This window comes from Schistocerca piceifrons, chromosome 1, assembly GCF_021461385.2.
Source record: "Schistocerca piceifrons isolate TAMUIC-IGC-003096 chromosome 1, iqSchPice1.1, whole genome shotgun sequence".
NCBI lineage: Eukaryota > Metazoa > Arthropoda > Insecta > Orthoptera > Acrididae > Schistocerca > Schistocerca piceifrons.
This window is the reverse complement of record NC_060138.1, coordinates 530,992,363-531,014,464: the sequence shown is the minus strand read 5'-3', so window position 1 is coordinate 531,014,464 and position 22,102 is coordinate 530,992,363. Positions and strand designations below refer to the sequence as shown.

The 22,102-nt window shown below is 36.6% G+C and overlaps 1 protein-coding gene across 9 annotated transcripts in view; it reads left to right on the top strand.

Moving 5' to 3' along the window:
* The window catches only part of LOC124798672 (myb-like protein X), a 242,037-nt gene that overhangs the window by 138,691 nt on the left and 81,244 nt on the right, over nucleotides 1-22,102 (top strand). For 8 of the 9 annotated variants that reach the window (XM_047262183.1, XM_047262230.1, XM_047262191.1 and 5 more), the window contains one exon: nucleotides 5,403-5,806. The exons of the other annotated variant lie outside the window; for it this stretch is intronic. In XM_047262183.1, the coding sequence (XP_047118139.1) occupies nucleotides 5,403-5,806 (404 nt within the window). The remainder of the gene's footprint in view (nucleotides 1-5,402; nucleotides 5,807-22,102) is intronic. 9 annotated transcript variants of the gene reach the window in all.

Here is a 22,102-nt window from a genome sequence, read left to right as displayed (position 1 = left end):
GGAAAATGTTTTTCCTGTGCGTGGTAAAAAAATTGATAAAAAGTTGCAAATGTCTTATTTCAAACTGCTAGAATATGTTTGGCAATGTTGCAGACCCAAACTTCAATATGTTGTTATGCATATTCCCGTAAAGGGGACATGTTTTAATTGAAATTTGCCCCTGTATGGGAATATATGTAATGAGCGTAAGAGTGCAGGTTGAGTAGAAACATGGCTGACAGCTTCCGGAAGTTTGAGTCTGGCTGTTGAGTGTGCTCAGGTAGCCGAATGATAAATGGGAAAGCCAGATTCGGGTCAGAGTCTGGCCCAGATTTTCATTGTGGTCTGTCTATTATAAACTAATGGTTGCCCATATTTGCTTTTACGAATACTTTTCATATACTTCATAACTGCTATAGTTGCCAAAATGCCTTCAGACTTGTGTGTATCCAAAGCAACTTTGCATCATGCATAACAACCCAGGCAGGGCAATACCATATTGTATCTTACAATGTGTCCTTCTGTTGCTCAAATGTTGCCTTATAAGTCAGTGTATTTAGGCATGTTTCATTTCAGTTAGTTCAGGGTCTGCTTAAGATGTTCCTGTGTCCTCTGCTATCATAACTGGTCATTTCATTTGGTGGATAGTCATATATGTGGGTTGTCTTCTATGTAAAACAACTTATTCTTCCAAAACATTCTCCTCCATGATGACAGATGCACTGCAGATTGCTTGTTTGACTGCATGAGCCTTACATGTCCTCACTCTGGTATGGGAGGTGGGGATAGTTAACTCCTTGTCCTTACTTTTGTAATATCATTGCAATTTGTGCACTGTCAGTATACTTCGTCTTCCAGTTGTATCACACAACTCTGTCCCTCACAAGGAAGGGGTGGAAAATAAAGGTGTTGAGGTAAGACACACTCGAATTTAAAGTTGAAAGGTTGTGCAGAGTTAGTATTGATGAATACAGCTATCAAAACTGAACAGTTTGGATCTGCAAAGTATTTTGGTGCATTCAGTTAATTTTATAATATGAAAGAATCTTCCTTGCATTGAGGAGCTGATAAACACTTTAAACACTTACGGAATGACATAGAAGTTATAAACCTGGAAATTCCAGGCTGGAGTATCAGCAATATTATGACAAGGATAGATTGCTGCTCACTGTAAATATTGCCCTTGAGTTGCAGACAGGCTTAACAAAGAGACTTTTACACATTATAGCTTTCAGCCATGGCCTTCCTCATCAAATAAAACACCCAAATTGACCAGCACTTCTCAATTGCACATGACCGCTACAACCAGCAGCTCCAGTTGTAGCTGCCAGTGTTGGCGGTTGTGTGCGCTTGAGGTGCGATTGCTTGTGTGTGTGTGTGTGTGTGTGTGTGTGTGTGTGTGTGTGTGTGTGTGTGTGTGTGTTTTCTTTGATGAACAAGGCTGTGGCTGAAAGCTATAATATGTAACAGTCTTTTTGTTGAGCCTGTCCGCAATTCAACAGACCATCTTTATGGTCAGTAGCGATCAATCATTTTCCTAATATTATTGAAACAGACATTTTTTTGGGTAATGGATCTGCTTAAAGTATCCTTTCTATATTGCAGTGAGACGTTTTTCCCCTTCCACTCTCTATTTTAGCTAAATATTTTTACAGTTTTTATAGTTGTATTTTTAATAGTATTATTTTTTTCTTTATGAACTATAACAAAAAACATTCTCATGTTTTTGCCACTGTATACCAGGATTAATTTTCTGTAGCTGCGACACACAGTCAATATAATTTTTTAGCTTGACAGTAAATTATTGAAGTGGATAAAAGACTTAATCTACAGTATCAAAAAGTGCAAACTGTAATGACTGACTGAATTTACAGACGTAGTACTGTCCAGAGGACAGTAGAGAAAACAGTTTCAACATTCGTTAAACTTCGTTAGAAACCAGAAAATGTTTCCCCCGATAATAATGTATGAATCAGATCATTTTTATAAAGGTAAAAAATATTATTTTTTATTTTATGTCAAAATCGCAAACATATATGGAGACAGTTTGTTGCATAACAGCTAATTCTTTTGTTACCAGGCCTAACAGTAATCTTGTTTTATAATTTTATAAGCAAAGTGCAGTCTTGCTTAAACATTTTTATTGTTGCTCTCACTTTTGTGTGAATTAAACCATTTTCAGGTCTAAAATATGTAGAGTATTATAGCTATCACCAACATAACATCATCAAAACATATTTTGGATTTGAAGATGGCCCAATTTAGAGAAAACCTGTTACACACAAATTCACTGAACTGTGATGATTATTGTTGATTAAGTCAGCTATCCTGACAACTTTCCTGGTGCATGCTACTTAAATAATTTAAGTTATACTAAAATTTAGAGTTGATATTCACTTACCTAACGTTATTCTCCGAATTTTAATTGTAACTGTATACAGTGGCCCATAGCCAAAAATACCGCCATGCCAGACAGGCCGTATAGACCCATGCAAAGCTGGAGTGAGTCACTAATTGTTTATAAAAGGAAATAAGTTTAACTTGTATTGGAATTTTTAATAGTACCATTGAATTGGTGCAAAATACCAGTAAATGTTTCTGGCAAAAGCTGTGTTCAACAATTCTTTGTGTCATTTTCCATTTGAAATTCTGAAGTTGACACTTTTGCCTCGAGTTTCCAGACATTGATCCACTTTTCTAGTGATTTGTTGTTAACACTTTCCATGTGAAAAACCTCTGCCTGAGAGTGCAATGAAAAAGGGTTTAATGATAGATCTTACACATATTATTTGCAGCATTAGAGCTCGTGAAAACGTTCACTATTTCTGTTGTGTGTTCTGTGTCCAATACTTTGTCCATTTTGACTAATGTGGCCTTTCCTATTCTATGCAGCGAAGTCTTTCAGATGATTCTCTATACTGGCAACTTTCATTATGTAACTTCCACGTAGTCCTATGACACTACACCCCCCCCCCCCCCCCCCCTCCCTTGTGTCGTAACTGTGCTAGTTCACACAGTAGAGGCAAATTGTAATTTTCATGTATGGTATATATGCTGTGTAGGTTAATCGTCATACCAATAATTTCACTTTTACATTCATGTGTAACTGGAGTTCTTCCATTTTCTGTTTTTAATCCCATTTGCTGCCATCCAGTGTGAATGATGTTGCTGCATAGAGTGAATCTTACTTGTTAAATAATCCATTTCAGACTAAATTGGTTGAATAAATAAATATTAACTCTTTCCATTTTTCTGCATTCTGCTGTGAATTTATCACAATTTTTATCTGGCTTCCACAAGACTGGGTCTACATAGAACTTACCTGGCATGTGGAGCTTCTCTGTTCCATCTGCTCTCAGTTAAATCCTGAATTACTCCACAGTGTCACTGCAAAATCGTTTCTAAGGAATGATCCACTATCTATTTTTGTCAGTGTGGAGAAGCTGATACTTCCAATGACTATTTTGAATACATACCCATTGTAATTAAATAAGGGTAGCATGCGGAGAGGATGGAGGCTCATAATTGCTATATCTATAATTAATGCAAAATCATCTACATCTGTAGTCCGCAAGGCATACTAATTGTGTGTTGCTTGGGGTACTTTGTGTACTACTTTTACTTACCTATTCCTTTTCCAGTTGCAATGGTGTGTGGTAAGAAGGATTGTGGGTAAGCCTCTGTATCAACTCAGATTTCTCTAATTTTACCTTTACCCACAACAAGGGAGTTAAGACCATAGTACACACAACAGAACTTCCATATATGAAAATAGGCTAATATTTGTTACTGATGCATGTTGTGTCATCTCTTACTTCCTTTTCTGGCTTATTTGTGTGGCATTCTTTAGTGATCATCCCATTGCTAGGAGTTTTGTCCTTCCATTTTTCCCCCTCTTGCTATATAGAAAGGAACCCATCTTTCAATTCCTTGCAGTTCATTTTTTACTTCATGTGCCTTTACCAGCTACATAAAGAACCTGCATTGTTCTGGGAACAAACCCTATGTTCTGTATTGTAATCTGTAGTTAAATAATTTTTTTAAAAATAAATTGTTACTCTAACTTATCAAAACATTAAAAATTATTTACTGGTTCTGTAGGGCATTTTAAATAAAAATTCTGTATGGGCAACATCTGTTGGAAAGTGAAACATGTTTGTTTATTTTCTGAAATATATGATTGAAGCTTATGCTGTACCACTGTACATTGAAATTTTCACTTTGGCTTCCTTTCCAGTGAAGTAATTCAGCTTGTCAAAAATTGTTTTCTCTTCTCTTTTTTGACTTGACTCATTTCTTTCTTTCTTTTGCTTAATTGAAATATTGCACCTTGTTTAGTGAAACCCTAATTTTGTGTGTCTAATGCAGAATGAGATCACAAGGAATGAACTGGTGGAAAATATAATCAAGGGAAGAAATCAAAAATGCTGTGAGCTACAATTTTATGTAAAATTCTGTTACTCAGGCCTTTCAGGAAAATGTCAATATCAAATTTCAGTTCGTATTCATAGTCTTACAAAAAGGAGGCATAGTAACTTAGGGCAAACAATACCTGTATCCATCATTAAGAAGAGAATTGCTGTAATTTTTGAGTTAAGCATGTACTTTTTAGTGTAATCACATAATGGAATAGAAAATAGTGAGAATAGCACGGTATATTGATAATTTTTACTTATGGACCGTCTGACAGCAACTGAATAAAACCCCATTTTTCTGCAAGTCATCATCAGTGGCAGATTGCGTGGACAATTTCTTACATATTACGCTCCTGTTACATTTTTGGTGTTCTTCTTCTTATGAATGCCAATTTGCGGTTTTTCCCCACATTCCACAGACATATGAACTTATATGTGCTGTGGAATGTGGGAAAAAAACTGCAAATTGGCATTCATAAGAAGAAGAAGAACAACAACAACAACACCAAATATGCAACAGGAGCGTAGTATGTAAGAAATTGTCCACACAATCTGCCAATGATGATGACTTGCAGAAAATAAAGGCGAAACGCATATGGCACTAAAATTGTGTTTTATTCAGTTGCTGTCAGACGGTCCATTAGTAAAAATTATCAATATACTGTAATATTACATGCAACTGAGGAAGACAGGACTAAAAAAGTTGAAGTGAGAATAGTTACCACATCTACCATGCGGCCCATTTATTGAACATAAATTTCACGGTAATGTGCTGCTGAAGGGTTTGATAGTCACAGTTGTTAAATAATATTTGTAAATTTTGTGAACCTGTCTAAAATATAAAAATTTGAATGTATAGCAACTAACATAAAATTTGGGTTTCATTCTCCATGTAGTGGTGCATATTAAGAAGAAAACGAAATTCAATTTTTCTTATATAAATGTACTGTGCTGTATTGGAGAATGGCAATTTTAAGTTAAGAAAAGAATCTTTTACTGACTATTTAGAATCGGAATCTTCTGTGCCAAGTGAAGAAGATAGTGATGATGGCCAGGAGGAATTTATTTTCAAACAAAATGTATATAAAGCTGAGAATGCTTTCAAGGCTTCCCACAGAGATGAAAAGCCTTTCAGTGAAGAAAAACCTTACAAGCAGCAGAGTTTTGAGGAACTTCTGAAAAAATATCATGAACACACTCCTGAAGGAAGTGACATTGAATCTGATGAAGATGAGCAGGAAGAAGAAGAAGAAGAAGAGGAGGATGATGATGATGAAAGAGATCTTGATGATGATGATGATGATGATGACGATGATGATGAGGATGGACCGATTGATGATGAAGATGACATTGACAATGAAGATCCAGAAGATGAAGAAGAAATTTTTGGAAACAAAGGCCAAGGTTCCAAAGTAAGGAGAAACTTGCCATCAGATTTCTGTGGTTTCAGTATAGCTATGTAGAGTTTTGCATTTGACTTTCATTTTTTGTTCTGTCCCTGGCTTGAATTTATATTGTCAGACAATTGGATTAACTAAATGTAATCGTGTTGCTTTGCCAGAAATTATACATTTTCTTGTATAAAGAGTTCTTGTGTTTACTCTCAGAGAACTTCCTGAATTTTTATTTTGCTGCATTATTCAACTGTAATGGAATTATTTGAAATTGGGAGTAATAAGACTTTCCCACACTAAATTTTGTTTTAACATTTCCAGAACAATTAGAGTGGATTGTGTAACATAGCAAAGAATTAATTTGGTAACCAATGCTTGTAATGTAATTCCCATTTTTGTCATCTGTAAACAGCTGTAGTTGCAGTGAACTCTCATTTTTGCCTTATAATTTCTTGGTTTCACTGAGGATCAGCAACATTGAAAAAATTATATGTGACTTTGAAAGCAAATTGTGATGAAGTTGAAATTGTCTTGACAGAGATTATTTATTTAACACTGTTCAGTGGGAAATAATGGTGCAAAATGAATTAATTTACAATTTGTTTGGCAGAGAATGAGAGAACATTTTTGGCCATGGGTTAGGCAGAGTACTTTCTAAAGTTATGTAATGACAACTAATAAGGGAAGTACCCAGTTCAAATGGCCAAAACTGAAGAAAATGATATTTTCAAATAACAGAGATATGTATGTTTTACCACTCATTAAGGACATTAATTTGTAATACATTGCGTTTGTGCACAATTATTATTTGAAGGTTAACAAATCTAAAGATTCCAGAATCACATGTTGCTGAAGGGACAGTACCATCTACCAGACAGTTATGACCAGCAGATTCACTAGAATCAGAAATTATTTCACAGAAAGCCACACATTTGCTTTTTCTTGACATTGAATGTGGAGTTCCTGTGAAGTGATCAAAACACAGTGGAATTAAACAATATGTACACTTTACAAGGGCAACATGTGAACATGTTACATAATTTCTAGTGTACCAGTACTGCAGTAGCTAAATATCAAAAGCTGCTATGGTCACAGTATCCAGACCTTTGCTACAGGCTACAGGCTGTTCCAGTCCACTGTATTTTAAGTACTTCATTACTGCTACATACTTGGTCTTCAATGATGAATGAGGGAAAAATATATGAAAACACAGCAGCTTCTATTTTCAGAGTATTTCATAAGATAACATACTGCACATTGTTTAGCTTCTTGACAAATAAAATCTTTTACGTTTCTTATCAATCTGCCAGTTACAATTGTGTGATACATGCCAATAAATATGATGTTATATGACTTTCTTAGCTATGCTCCCCTTTCCAATTTCAGCTACCTTAACTGCTTTGGTATTCCTTCTTTGTAGCCATTGTACACACTTCCTTTGTAAAGTGAGAGTGCTCAGAATTAATTATTCATACTCTTTAGTGTTGTGCTTGTGCTTCTGCTTCTGCTGCTGCTGGTGGTGGTGGTGGTGATGTGCTAACACATGGCACATGGCACATTAGTTGTAGTGTCAAGGAGATTGGAAAGCTTAATGCCCCTATCCAGTGCACAGAATAATGTCAATAATAGTACTTACCCTCAGTCCATATGAGTATTTGCCCCAAGCCTATCACCCAAAATGTAAAACTAGCTGTGAAAAGACACGAGATACAACAGAAAGGTTCAGAATTTAATCAAGGTCATTGGCACATAATGTGGTGATGAGGAACTGAACTTCACCACCTTCACTCACCTCCCCAACCAAATACTGATGATGGAAATTTGTTCTGTTGCTTGGATTCAGACTGTATCGAACAGAGTAAATATCTCCCTGGAGTGAGAGTTAAGAGTTGCAAAACAGAATTTTTGTTCTCAACATACATTGCCTCTCAGGTCACAGCCCTTCAGTATGGCATAAGGTTTGTCCATAAGTGGTCTGCAGATTTTGAATATAATTACATAAGTATTACAGAGAGATGCCATTCAAAATTAGTGTGGACTTTGTGCATTCATTGATAGGTATTAGTATTAAATACCTAGAACGAACTTGACTTAGAGCTTTGAAGAGAAAATTAAAGAGCAATTAATTGTTACAGTAGGTGTCACAACTGAGATGTCGCTATGTTTTTTGCTATGGGAAAGAAAGGTATAGCAAACCTAGTTTTAAAAAATTGGTATTGCCATTTATCGTATTGCCGATTCTCTGTTCTAATGAATTAAGCCACAGTAGCAATGCAAAAAAGGCTACCTAAGATACCAGTGCCATTGAGTATTTGGAAAAACATAGTTCCCCCCCCCCCCCCCCCCCCTCCTCATCTACCTTGGAATTCTTCCGTATTCAATACTTTTACCCTGACCACTTCTGTCAATTGTTTGTACAGCATTTTTTTTTTCTAAATAGTTTTTTTACTTCATGGATCCAACTCGTTGTTGAAGTGTTTTCCCACAGATAAATGAAGATCTGTGTCCTGGTAAATTTCATCATTAGTACTTAATTTCCAACCTTCCACAGTTTTCCATGGGCCTAATATTTTCATAGTGATTCACCTTTCCAGTATTTCTAATTTATGTAAATTACAGTTTAATGCTACATCTAGCTGTGAAAAAACCGACAATAATTGTTTCTGGTTGACCACTTAAATTTGCATGCACAATGGCCCCATGGGCCAAGTTAAATGCTAATTAACTTGGAAACAGCACAACATATTGATATTTTTTTGTAGCAATTATTTCTCAGCACAAGCTACCATGCAACCTCCTAACAGACTGTTTCTGCCCATACTGGCTTCGCTACTACATTGTAATGCCATTTTTTGCATTTTTAGACAGGAATTTTTTGTTGTAAAAGTATTTGGTTGTACATATGCTCTTTCTATTTTTCCAGACCATTTTCTTGGATTATCTCCCAAAGATATTTAAATATTTTAACCTTTTCAGTTTGGTGAATCTGTTTCCAGAAATTTCGGCATTTTTTATGTTAGTAAAGAAACTTGGTTCTCTTTGTAGAAATTCTTAAGCCGACCCTACTGGCTATTCCTTCAGAAAGATTAAATTTTGTTACAGCAGATGTCACATTTTCAGAAAGCATAGCAAAGTCATCTGCAAATTCAAGACAATTTATTCCAATATTTTTGTTGCCTCTTCCCAACCTTACTGTTGAAATCTTACGTTCATTCAGTTTTTCATTCAAAATTCTTACTTCTTTTTTTTTCCTCTCAAACAGAGTTTAAAAGAATTTGTGATAGGTCATCGCTTTGTCATACACCTGTGTTTATTTCAAAGGCATGAAACATTTCTCCCATAAATTTCACTTTAGATATTGTGTCTGTAAGTGTGCCATGAATTAAGTTTGCTAGTTTAGACTTCACACCATATTCTCAGATTGATTATATTATTTATAGTTTCTGTCAACGGAATTAAAAGCCTTTTTGAAGTCAACAAACATTACCACAGTATCTTTAAACTTCAGTTAGCTGTGGCGAATGAGTAACTTCAATTTAAATATTGCTTCAGAACATGATTTACCCTTCCTGAAACCATTTTGATATTCACCTGAATGGCTGTCCAGTGTTGTTTCTACCCTCTTTAGTAAAATCTTGCAAAATATTTTGTATGCAACTTGTAGAAAACAAATTCCTCTGTGTTGTTATTGTCTTGTATATTGCCTTTCTTTTGTAGTGAGCATATAAAGGCTACCTTCCCATCTTCTGGGATTTTTTGTTTTCAGGATTTCTCTAAATACTAATTTTAGCTCGTGTTTTATTTCAGTAGATACCATTTTAAAAATTTTGCTGTAATAGAATCTTCTTCACAAGCTTCATAGTTTTTTAAGGTTTTAATTACTACAATTTCTGTGACAATCAGAGGTAAATCATCTTGTAGATTTTCGTGAGAAAGTGTTTGAGAATTGAAATGTACAAATTGGTTATGGACATTTTTCTTTATTAATTTTTCTCTTTAAAAAAAACATTCAACATTTTTAATGTATTTATTTTGTGCATTTTGTACACAAATGTGACTACATAATAGAATAAATAACAAGTAAAAAATTTGTGATGTTGAATAAATCTACAACATAGGAAACTAACACCAAAAGAAAGAAATTTCATTCTCATCTACACACTCTCATAGAACTAGTTTGCACAAACATTTTTACAATTACATTGCACCTTGCAAAATTGAAGTCTTTGCAGCAGCATCTAATAAATGAAAGTTCACTGTGACTGCATTCAAGGAGAGTGAACAGAATTATACATATGTAGAAGTTAGATGGCATTTTAATACTAATGTTTTGCAGATGTTAATGAAACCGTGATGACAATAAACTGAATGCTACCAAAGTTGCAAAAATGAGATTGTGGTTTCTTTATTATATTGGTCTGATTTCTGTGCCTCATTACTACAGTCTTCCCCTACACCCACTGACAAAGTTCTATGTATGAAAACATTTTTGTATGAAGTGTTTTGAGCACACTTCAAAATTTTTAGAAACAATCTTTTTTCATTAAATGTTACCTGCTTATTAGGTCCAGCTTCCTATTGTGACTAATTTATAATAAATGTATTGGTTTGTGAATCTTCGTAAGACTGTTAGGTAAAAATCTTACGTGCATGGTAGCACTGCTCAAAATGCGTGTAAATGCAATGAATCGACTTAAGCGTACTCTCTCTCACCATTAAATCTATCTTCTATTTCGTAAGACACAATGCTGTGACTTCATTATGCTCTGTCTTATTGTCTTTCAATATATAAAGTGCCTGTTGTAGCTATAACTAGAGCTGTGTGGTAGTTTCTTATGAAAAATTGCTGTTCCTCTTTTCACGAATTTGTCTTTGCATCCATAACAGCAACAGTAATTTAACCACTGCAGTTACAGTGAAACAAATATGTAAAAAAGGCAAATATGTTTAACACTTAAGTTTGTCTTTGCGTAATGCATAAACAAAATGCGCTTTAATGAAGTCGTGACAATCCCTACTTGATGTGGCCTGCATGCCCAGTGGCCACATAGATAAAGAGGCAATAAATAGAGATGATATGGCTTCATTATGTTGCTGGTGACTTTACTTGTGCAAACCAAGCCCAACATCAGTGTTAATATGAGTGTGTTATACTCTGTGGCTTAGTGCACAGTGAGTTATTAACCAAAAGGTTTCAGGTTCAATCCTCAGCTGACCCAAGGATCCTTTCACTGTCAGTGGTTATTTCTTTCATATCTGGCTGTGATCTATAATACTGAAAAATGTCCAAGTTGCACCCTGGTTTGCTCCAAAGAAACTGGTATATACATGCGTATTCAAATACAGAGATATGTAAACAGGCAGAATATGGCGCTGTGGTCGGCAGTGTCTATATAAGATGACAAGTGTGTGTGTGTGTCACAATTGTTACATAGGTTACTGCTACTACAGTGGCAGATTATCAAGATTAAGTGAGTTTGAACGTGGTGTTATACCTGGCGCATGAGTGAGGTAGCAATAAAGTGGGGATTTTCCCATACAACCATTTCATGAGTGTACCATGAATATTGGGAATCTGGTAAAACATTAAATCTCCAACATCACTGCGGCTGGAAAAAGAACCTGCAGGAACGGGACCTATGACGACTGAGGAGACGGAAGTGCAACCCTTCCGCAAATTGCTGCAGATTTCAATGCTAGGCCATCAACAAGTGTCAGTGTGTGAACCATTCAACAAAACATCATTGATATGGGCTTTCAGAGCTGTGGGTTCACTTGTTTACCCTTGATGACTGCATGACACAAAGCTTTACGCCTTTCGTGAGCCCGTCAACACTGATGTTGGACTGTTAATGACTGGAAACATGTTGCTTGGTCGGATGGGTTCGTTTCAGATTGTGTGGAGCAGATGAGCGTGTAGTAACAGTGTGTGGCTTGTGTAGTTGGAGTGGCATGGGACCCCTGATACATCTAGATTCAACTCTGACAGGTGACGTGTACATAAGTGTCCTGTCTGATCACCTACATCCATTCATGTCCATTGCGCATTCTGACGTACTTGGGCAATTCCAGCTAGACAGCACGTCCAGAATTGCTACAGAGTGACGTCAGGAACACTCTTCAGAGTTTAAACGCTTCCGTTGGCCACCAAACTCCCCAGACATGAACGTTATTGAACATATCTGGGATACCTTGCAACATGCTGTTCAGAAGAAATCTCCAACCACTCGCACTCTTACAGAATTATGGATAGCCCTGCAGTATTCATGGTATCAGTTCCCTCTACCACTATGTCAGACATTAGTTATATCCATGCCATGTCGTTCTGCGGCACTTCTACGTGATCGCAGAGTAAAATAAGGGAACACTGCCTCCAGCAGGAGTGTGCCTAGCTGAGCACTGTGGGGTCCAAACAAACCTTTAAAAAGGGAAGAGTTTCGCTTTAAACTCTTTTTATTGGTGTAGTATTTTAAGTGGATAAAGCCTACCTTCTTTATCTACTGGCATCCTGTCGGTTAAATTACTTGAAGTATTTATGGGGAGGAAAAAGTCTCTCTGTTCCCAAACCTTGCCTGAAAAAGAGTTCTCTCATTAGAAAGTTGTGTGCTGCAAATATCTCTCCATTGAAACCAAGAAGTAGATGGCATATGTGAGTGCACTTGCCAGGTTACAGGAATGTATCGTGAAATTTTCTTTGACATGTGAACAATCCATTGCATTTAGTAAAACGTGATTAAGGCACTCAACACTAATCTCTTCTGCATTATCATAATGGCTGCTCACTGTATGAAGTGCTATGCATGGGTAGGAATGTCACTAAATGCTTGCTCTTTATGTGCTGAATGGCACTAAAATTTAGAATCTCTTACATTTTAATCATCTTCTTAAGTGTGGAAAGACTTGAGTATTGTGACCAGTATTCTTTGAATTAAACTGTTTAATTGTCAAGTTAATAGTTCTTTCTGTGCACATTGGGAGTAGGAATTTTAATATTTAGTGAACAAGTGAAACAATGAAAAATCTTTGTTCGTATTCCTACATTCAGTTATTAGTAAATTCACAATTTCATTTGCAGTCTTTCAACATCATTTAAAACAGCCAGGAGGACAAAGCACTATTGGTGCATTTTATATGGGATGTTATATGGTTGTACAAATTGAATTTTCTTTGTATTCTGTCAGCTGTGATGTGCCACTTAAAATTGAGTATAATTGTGAACTGTTTATGAGGACTGTTGACGAGCAATCAGGGCCAGTTTAAGTCCCAAGCAACAGTAGCTGTTACTTGGGGCACCAAGCTAAGAGGGTCACCACAAGTGCCGCAACTGTAAGATTTCTGTAAAGAACCACAATTTATTAGTGGCAACTGCTTGGGGTACCAAGCTGAGAGGGGTGTCAAAGTGTAAGGTTACTATTACAGTGTGCCCCGCAATTAGCAATGAAAATTGACGTGAGTGAAAGTGTACAAGGGTTAAGGGGGGACAAGGGGGAGGAGGTGGCACCAAATGTAAAGTTGCTTCTGTGGAAAAATGCTCTTGAACGGCAATCAGTGAACTTTCTCAGTTCTTGGAATTTAGATCTAAAAACTTCCAGATTCTCACTGCAAACATCAAACTTTTTAACGCCTATAAAATTTGTTACAAGGTTCATCATAGAATGAGCTGATAGATGCTGGCAGGGTGTCTGCTGGCAGTCACAATTGACTGTTCTTCGCAATGAACTACTGTTTATTTTTGTAAGCTGTAGAGTTACTCGTATCTCAGACATTGATGATCTGTATAATAGTATTGTTGTTAACTTAGTGACACACAGTCTCAATTTCTAACACTTTGAATATACCACAATATTATTGTTTTACCCTCTCCCTGTGGTTTAAGTTTCTATAGACCACTTTCTTCTCATGATTAAAGTATCGAGATGCTAGTGGCATTCTGTCTTATCTACCAAATTTATATAAAAGTTCAAGACGACATGCATTTCCCCTGTCATATCTCCAAAATTATGTACCCTTTTTTAGCTGACGTATGTTTAGTGTCGTAACTGCTCATGTATCACTGATTGGAACTTCATGTGTGTTTTGTAGTATGGGATGAATGGGAAGGTTTGGGATAATTTAAGGTAACAAGATTGCAGATAGTGATGAGAGGCCTGTCAAAGGTGGTATAGATGTGTTTCACTGCATCTTCTCAGTTTATGTTGTTGTTTTCATATTTTTTGTTTTAATCTTTCACAGTAAGGTATTTTTGTGTATGATTGCTCATTCCTCTTCCTTACTTACAAATGTGTGTCTGCGATCATTTAACATTGTCTATTGCAGAAGTTCTCAACTTCTTTTTAGGCTAGGGACTGTTGGTATGACTTACAAATTTGGGAGATGTTTTAAATTTGTATTTTTTTTACATAAAAATTTAGAATGCTCTGTGCTCTGCAGCTTGTAAATATTTGTTAAATGCCACTTGTGAAGACTGTTAGCTGCACTTAAAATGTTTAAAAGCAAAACCAGTATTTGAGTGTATATCCATCATCATTGCATATATTGTTTACCTTTGTATCAGTGACATGCATAGTGACTGTAAATTATTTGTAATGCTCAATTCGATGTTCATCTCACAGTACACATATTGTCATGTGAGTCTCACAGTACACAGATTGTCATGTATTTTACTACTGTAAAAGATTAAATACTGACATCTCTTGGTCACATCTCTCATATAATGGTATTTGACATTTGGGTGTGGATAGGAAAAAATTGTTCTATAGTAAGGCCACATTTGGTGGTTTTTTTTTTGTGCCAAACCCGGTGTTGTTCTTGTGCCAAATATGGTGCTATCTTTTTTTTCAAATTTGGTAGTATTTTGTTGCCAGTTTAGCTGTTAATTTTTTTTTTTTACGGCTTAGCTGTTTCTTTTTTGCAATTATATTTTTTTGCCAATTTTGATGTTACTTTTGACATCATGTCATTGTTATTATGAACTGTCTTTGTAAGATTATACACAAACCTTACCCAAGAGGAAAAAAGGAGGCAAAAAGCAGTTCAACATTCAATAGCGATAACTTATGAATGTTGGAAAAACTTGTTCTCAGGTTTACAACTTTGTTTAATACAGGAAAAGCACATTTCATGATATTTCATAAAAATCACCGATTTCATGTAATTTTGCAAGGAAATTCCAATTTTCTGTATTATTGTTTTCATGGAGTTTTCCTGTCCTTACATATAGGCCCTACTCTCGATTTGCCTTGTGGTATAACAACAACAGATATCTGTTTACCAAGGATATAGCAACACTTTGTTTGTATTGAGGTACAAAGTTCTACTGTTTCACTTTTAATAAATGAGTATAACAGTGTTCATTTACTCAAGTAATCATCCCTAAAACTCAGTGAGTGAAGTACTGTAAAATACACCAATGTACCAAAACATTGTAACCACCTTCTTAATAGTGCATTGGTCCACCTGTAGAACGCAATACATTAACAATTCTGTGTCACACACTTAACAGTTCCTCGATACGTTTCCCTTAGTGTGTGACACCAGATACCTATGCACAAGTCACATAATTACCGTAAATTAAGGGCTGGTGGTTTATGGGTGGAGAGCTGTCACCCAGTAGCATACCAGATGTGTTCTCTTGCATTTAGATAACTGAATTTGGTCACCAAGACATTGACATCGTGCTCCTCAGTTCACCACAGAATGGTTCTGTTTTTTCGACATGGACGGTTATCTTGCTGTTGTAGGAGACATCAAGCATGAAGTGATGGAGTTGGTTTGCAATAATGTTCACATAGTCCTCAGGCATAATGGTGCCTTCAGTTACTTCTGCAGGTCCCATTGAAGCCCAGTGCAAGCTCCCAGCAGCATTACACTGGCCCAGGCAGACTGCGTCCATTACATGTTGCATGTTTAGAGTAGCCACTTGCTAGGATGACAATGTATCCGGACTACACAACTGTTCTGGTGTAACAAGAAACGTGAGTCATCTTTCAAGGCAACACATTTCCACTGTTTCGCTGTCTAATCTTGATTAATCCCGTTCACACTGCAAACATAATTGATGATGTTGGGTCATAATGGAAATAAAAAGGGAGCCTTACGTTTAATGACTTCTGCTGAACAGTGTGCTGTGAATTACTTGTTACTGCATCAGCATTGTACTCTGTCCTCATATCTGCTGTAGATTGTTGCCTATCCCCTTCACAGTGCGAGCAAGCATCCAGCCTTCATGTTTGTGGTGAGCTATGGACATCCAGCTCTTCTCATGTACCAATATTACGAAAAGGATAATTGCTACTCACCTGCTGAGTCGCAGGTAGGCACAACAAGAAGACTGTTGTAAAACGAGCTTCCTGTCAACAAGGCCTTCGTTGGAGATAGAGCGCGCACACACACACACACACACACACACACACACACACACAAATGCAGCTCTCACACCCACAACCACAGGTGTCAGCGGCCAGAGGCATGGTCGTGTGTGTGTGTGTGTGTGTGTGTGTGTGTGTGTGCGCGCGCGCCTCTAACAAAGGCTTTGTTAGCTGAAAGCTCATTTTCTGACAGCCTTTTTGTTGTGCCTATGTGTGACTCAGTATCTCTGTTGGAGTAGCAGCTATCCTTTTCATGATATTCTTACATTGTATCCTGGATTTTCCATTGTTGAATTTATTTTCACTTACTGTATTTTATGGACTAAAAGACACACTTTTTTCTTCAGAAGATTGCCTCTGAAATTCAGGTCCTTATTATACCCTAAATTAATATAAAAATGTATTTGATTTAAAATTCCTGCCAGTCTTAAAAACTGCCATATATTCAATGCCGTGGGAAACCTATCTCTAATGGGCAACATTGATTCAACTGGCGGCAGCAGCAGCAGCGCAGCAATGCAACGAGCATGAGTTGCAGGGATTTGTAAGCTTGCCAACTCTGTCTCCCTCCTGGCCCACTATCACAAACACAGATAATTGTGTAGCCTATGATGCTTCATTGCAGTCTGCAGTGCCAGTGATCTTGAATTGAAAGTGATTTCTATTATTGGTAACAGTACAATATTGTTGTTAGTAGCTAGTTTCGTAATGGAAAAAATAAAAGTATTCATGCGGTGTGGGCTATAAATTGAAAGTAATAACATATGCAGAACAACGTGGAAACAGAGCAGCTGAGTGGCATTTTGGACCTCACCAAACAGTTAAAAACCATTCGCCATTAGTGGGCTGGTGAAGAACAACTTTAAAAAAAGAGGAAGACTATATGTGCATATAGAGTACTGAATGCAAAACGGTCAGAACTAGATGACTTATTGAAATGGATTCAAGGATGCCATCAAAATGGCATTGGAATTAATACAAAAATGATTTAATTAAAAGCTTGTAAGCTAGCACTACAGTAGAAGATAACAGACTTCAAGGGTGAACTTGGTTGGTGCTACAGATTTATGAAGCACCATGTGCTTAGCATGCGAACCTAAACCAAAATATCTCAGAAAATGCCACAAGAGTATGAAGAGAAAATGTTATCTTTCCATCACTTTATTATTCAACATTAAAAGAAAACCAGTGGGGAATGAAGCCAAACAGTGAATAGGGATGAAACTCCTGATATCAGATAACCCGAGCTACAGAACTTGCCATGAAAGGTGCTAAAACTGTAACCATGAAAGAAATGGACATGAAAAAATGCACGACACTGTTGCCCTTTCATGTTGTGCTGACAGTACTAAACTTAATCCAATGATCATTTTTAAGCGCAAAACAATGCCAGAATTGTCTGAAATACTGCTAGTACATGAAAAGGGTTTGAATGGACAAGGTTGGTGTGAAATTATGGATTAACAGTGTGGAAGAGAAGGAAAAGTGCTTTATTGAAGAAGAGTTCTCTTCTTGTGGTAGATCAGTTTAGTAGTCATTTGAAAAATTCTGTGAAAGAGAAATTGAGGCAGGGAAATACAGAGCTTTCTGTTATTAAGTGAGGACTTACTTCACAATTGCAACCTTGTGATGTATCGATAAATAAACCATTTGAAGTGTACGTGAGAGAGGAAAGGAACAAATGGATGATGGATGAAACCTAACATGAATCCACACCAAAGGGAGCTTTAAAATGACCTATAATCACACAGGTGCGTCAGTGGATAAAGCATGGGTCTAGAGTGAGACAAGAAATTATCATTAAATCTTTCAAGAAGTGGAGCTTAAGTAATGCTCTCAATGGCAGTGAAGCATATCTTACATATGAAAACCACACAGATGATGACGAGGAGGAGGAGAAGGAAGATCAAATGATGGTTTTCAGGGATTTTATATGTCAGTTTGGTTTTATAAACTAAAATATTGTTTAGTCTGGATTTGCAGTCTGATAACAAAAATTGTAAAAATGTAATTTTTAAAAAATTGTTTGAAAATTAAGGTGCTTCTTATAGTCCGTAAAGTAAGGTATTCATGGTTTCACCATCCTTAAGCTACTTTCCATGGATGCTTATGTCAGTAGCTTGCAAACACCAGCATCGCCATTTCAGAGATCCCTGTTCCCAAATACTGCAAAATAACAATCTGCCCTTTGTCAAAGTCACTTATGTCACTGATGTTCCCCCATTTGCAGCCTGTGTCATTGTTCCTGTGATTCCCTATTCAGCGCTGCTCTGCTTAAGCAGTTTCCTAGCTGTGTCACGTGCCCACAATGTCACCAGCCAGCACTCAGTTCTACAATGGGCAGTGGCCATAATGTTTCAGCTCATCAGTGCGCACACATTTGCTGTTTTGATAAAATTACTGAAATCAGTACTTGGTGATCCTTATGAAAAGATTTGGTGGTACATATAGTGTTACAAGACATTTCTCCTGTTGTTTAAATTCATCAGCTGCTGTTCTTTATTTTGTATTTTTCTGTAGTTGGTCATCTGAAAAAATGCTAAGTTACCTCTTATCAGTCATTAAAGTTTGGTAAACCCATTGCGCTGTTTTGTGGCCAACTAAAGCATATTATTTGGCACCTTTCATATGCACCAATTCAAAGTAATATCAATAAAAATGGAAAGACATGTATTTTTTGTTAAGCTTTAGGAACAACATAGAAATAAAATTTAAGGGAGGGTGAGGCTGCAACCTGTTAAAATATAAAAACCACCTAGGAATTTGATAAACTTAAATTCTCATTCATATGATAAACAGTGTCCTAAGCTTCTTTCCATAAGACCCAAGTAAGAAACTTGGTATTTAACCCGTCACATTAGTGCATGAATTCATTACAGCAGGGTTTGGAAAAAAGGAAATGTAAGGATTGTTAGTGATCTTATTGAGCAAGCATTCAGTACATTTAATTCGAAATGGCATGGTGTTTGTTTGATTTTTTAAAAATATTTATTTACCCAATTCATTATTTGTGTTATCACTATCATGTTAGCCAACATACCGTTCTTATGGTTGTATACTTACTGTGTCAGTTGAAAAGTGATTACTGTGTAGGCTGAGGTAGAGACTGATTATAGCTCCTCTTCCGTATTTTCTATTATTTTCCCCTTGTGTAATGTAATAAAAACTTTGCCCTTGCTTGGTGTGTTACTGCATAACTAATACAAGAAAAACTTAACATATTTATTTTGGTTTGGGCACTGTGAAAGTTATACTGAGTGTTTCTGTCTCTCTTCTGTTTCATTTTATGCTTTATATGTTTTTTGGTTGGAGGAATAGCCTAAATTTATTTTGTAAAATATTTTCATGGGTACATTAAGGTACTGTGTATTTATCACATTGCTTGTAAGGTGCAAATTTTGTGATCTATTTCAAGAGCTGTTAAGTTGTTGTTGTTTTTTCGTTTCCATAAGACAACTCTATAAAAATTCCTTTTGAGACCTTTGGTAAAAAAGTTAAAAACAGGGAAACATAATGTAAGGAAAAAATTGCTGACATCACTGTACAGAACATTAATCTTCCTCTTAAAATAACATGTAGATGGTACAGGACTGCTATTACGTGGTCAATTGACCCTCCGGTGCTGAAATAAGCGACATCAGTGAAACATTGTGTATGTGACATTTGGTTGTATTGAATTAGTGCAGTAAGGTGGATCAACATGGTAAAATTGCAGAAAGGAGTTATTGTATTTGGATGTGTCTATGAGAGACCATAAATGAAATTTCTGTTGTTATAACACACTTTCCAAAATGTCTACAAAGAATACTGTACCATTTTCAGTCATGCCACTCACTATGAGAACAGTGGTCATAAAAAGAGCTGTGAGGGACCAGACACTAGTTTCACACTGTGCCAATGTAATTTTTTTTTTTAGGCCACAAGGAGTCCAATGCACTGACTGGCCAAAAATACATTTAAGCCATAGTGTGTGGAGGGTGTTGCTCAGACCGGAAATAGTCCTATTATATTTTTACTGTTGTTTTATGTATCTTGATAGTGAAATGAGGATGAGTATTTCAAATTCATGATGATAAAGTGTTACTCTTCCGTTTACATCTTCGTGACGGGTATGCTGTGACACTCCTGTCTTCCCATAAAAGACAGTCATTTTCACAGGATTTCACACAAGCCTTCCTGGTTTTATGGACGCTCAGGCTTCCTATTGCCCCTCAGTTGAACGACAAAATCGCTTGATCTTAACCCTATAGAAACTGGTTGAGACAATTGGAACAGAGAGTGAAATGTAACAATCAACGTCCCCAAAGTTTGGTATGAGTGTGGTTTGAAAAGTCCTCGGAATCACCATGAGAGGTCAGTGCTAGCACAACAAGTTGTTCATGTGATATTTGTTGTACTGTTGCATGTAAACGCGTACCACGTCAATGCTCTTAGAAGAGAGCTGTGGCAGTGACATGGTTCTGTTGTTGTTCCTGCATAGTGATTTGCGAAGATGGAAAAAATCGAGATTCGAGCAATGATTAAGTACGTCATAAAGAAAGGTATGAAAGCAAAGGACATTCATGCCGATTTCCAGAATACACTGGGTGCTCTGCTTTTTCATATTCAACTGTTGCCAAGTGGACAAATGAATTTAAATTTGGTCGGGAGAGCTTAGATGATGATCTGCGTAGTGACAGGCTAAGATGTGCACAAAATGATCATGGATGATCGCTGATTGAAAGTGCGTGAAATTGTTCACGCTTGCCGGATGTCATGTGAATGGTATATCACATTTTAACATAAGAATTAGAAATAAAAAAAATTATCTGCAACATGGGTGCCATGACTCTTGACGCTGGATCAAAAACGCATGAGAATGGACAAACCAGAACAATGTTTGACCTGTTTCAGGAGAAACGAACAAGATTTTTTGCTCTGTTTTGTGACCACAGATGAAACTTGGGTGCACTACTATACCCCAGAGACAAAACAACTGTCAAAGCAGTGGAAACATGCTGATTATCTGCCATCATATGACATTTCCTTCGGCAGGAAAGGTCATGGCATCAGTTTTCTGGCATGCGAAGGGGATTCTGTTTGTAAATTGTCTACCCACTGGGCAAACAATTACTGGAGATTACTATGCTAACCTCCTGGACAAATTGCAACAAAAGATACGTGAAAAAAGGCCAGGTTTAGCAAGGAAGAAAGTCATCTTCCATCAAGACAATGCACGCCCGCACACATGTGCCGTCGCCATGGCAATATTACACTAACTAAGGTATGAATTGATGCAACACCCGCCTTATTCACCTGATATGACTCCGTCAGACTTCCATCTCTTTTCAAAATTGAAAATTTTTCATGGTGGATGAAGATTCACTTCAATTGAAGAATTGATAGTCGGAGGTGACAACTATTTTGCAGGCCTGGAGGAAACTCATTTTCGAGATGGAACATTGTTGACCAAGTGCATTAATCTACAAGGAGACTACATTGAAAAATGATAACAAGTTTCAGTGATGTTAGTACTTTTTTGTATTCAGTTCTGAGAACGTTTCAAACTACCCTTGTACCTTTATGAGATTTAATCATCAATGAGTGGCTTCAGCTGTGCATGATATACCTGAACAAATTTGTGGAATACCTTCCTCACTGAATGAGGCTATTATTAAGACTGGATACAATGTTAAACGGTATTATTGTGAAGTCTCCTGTGGGAAGGGACTAACTTTTTGTCCAATGTGATGTACATGGTAACTTTTTGTCCAATGTGATGTACATGGTAACTTTTTGTCCAATGTGATGTACATGGTAACTTTTTGTCCAATGTGATGTACATGGTAACTTTTTGTCCAATGTGATGTACATGGTAACTTTTTGTCCAATGTGATGTACATGGTATCTTAATGGAGATGAAATTTCTTCTGTCAAATTTTCTTCTATGTAAGTAATCACTTATTTC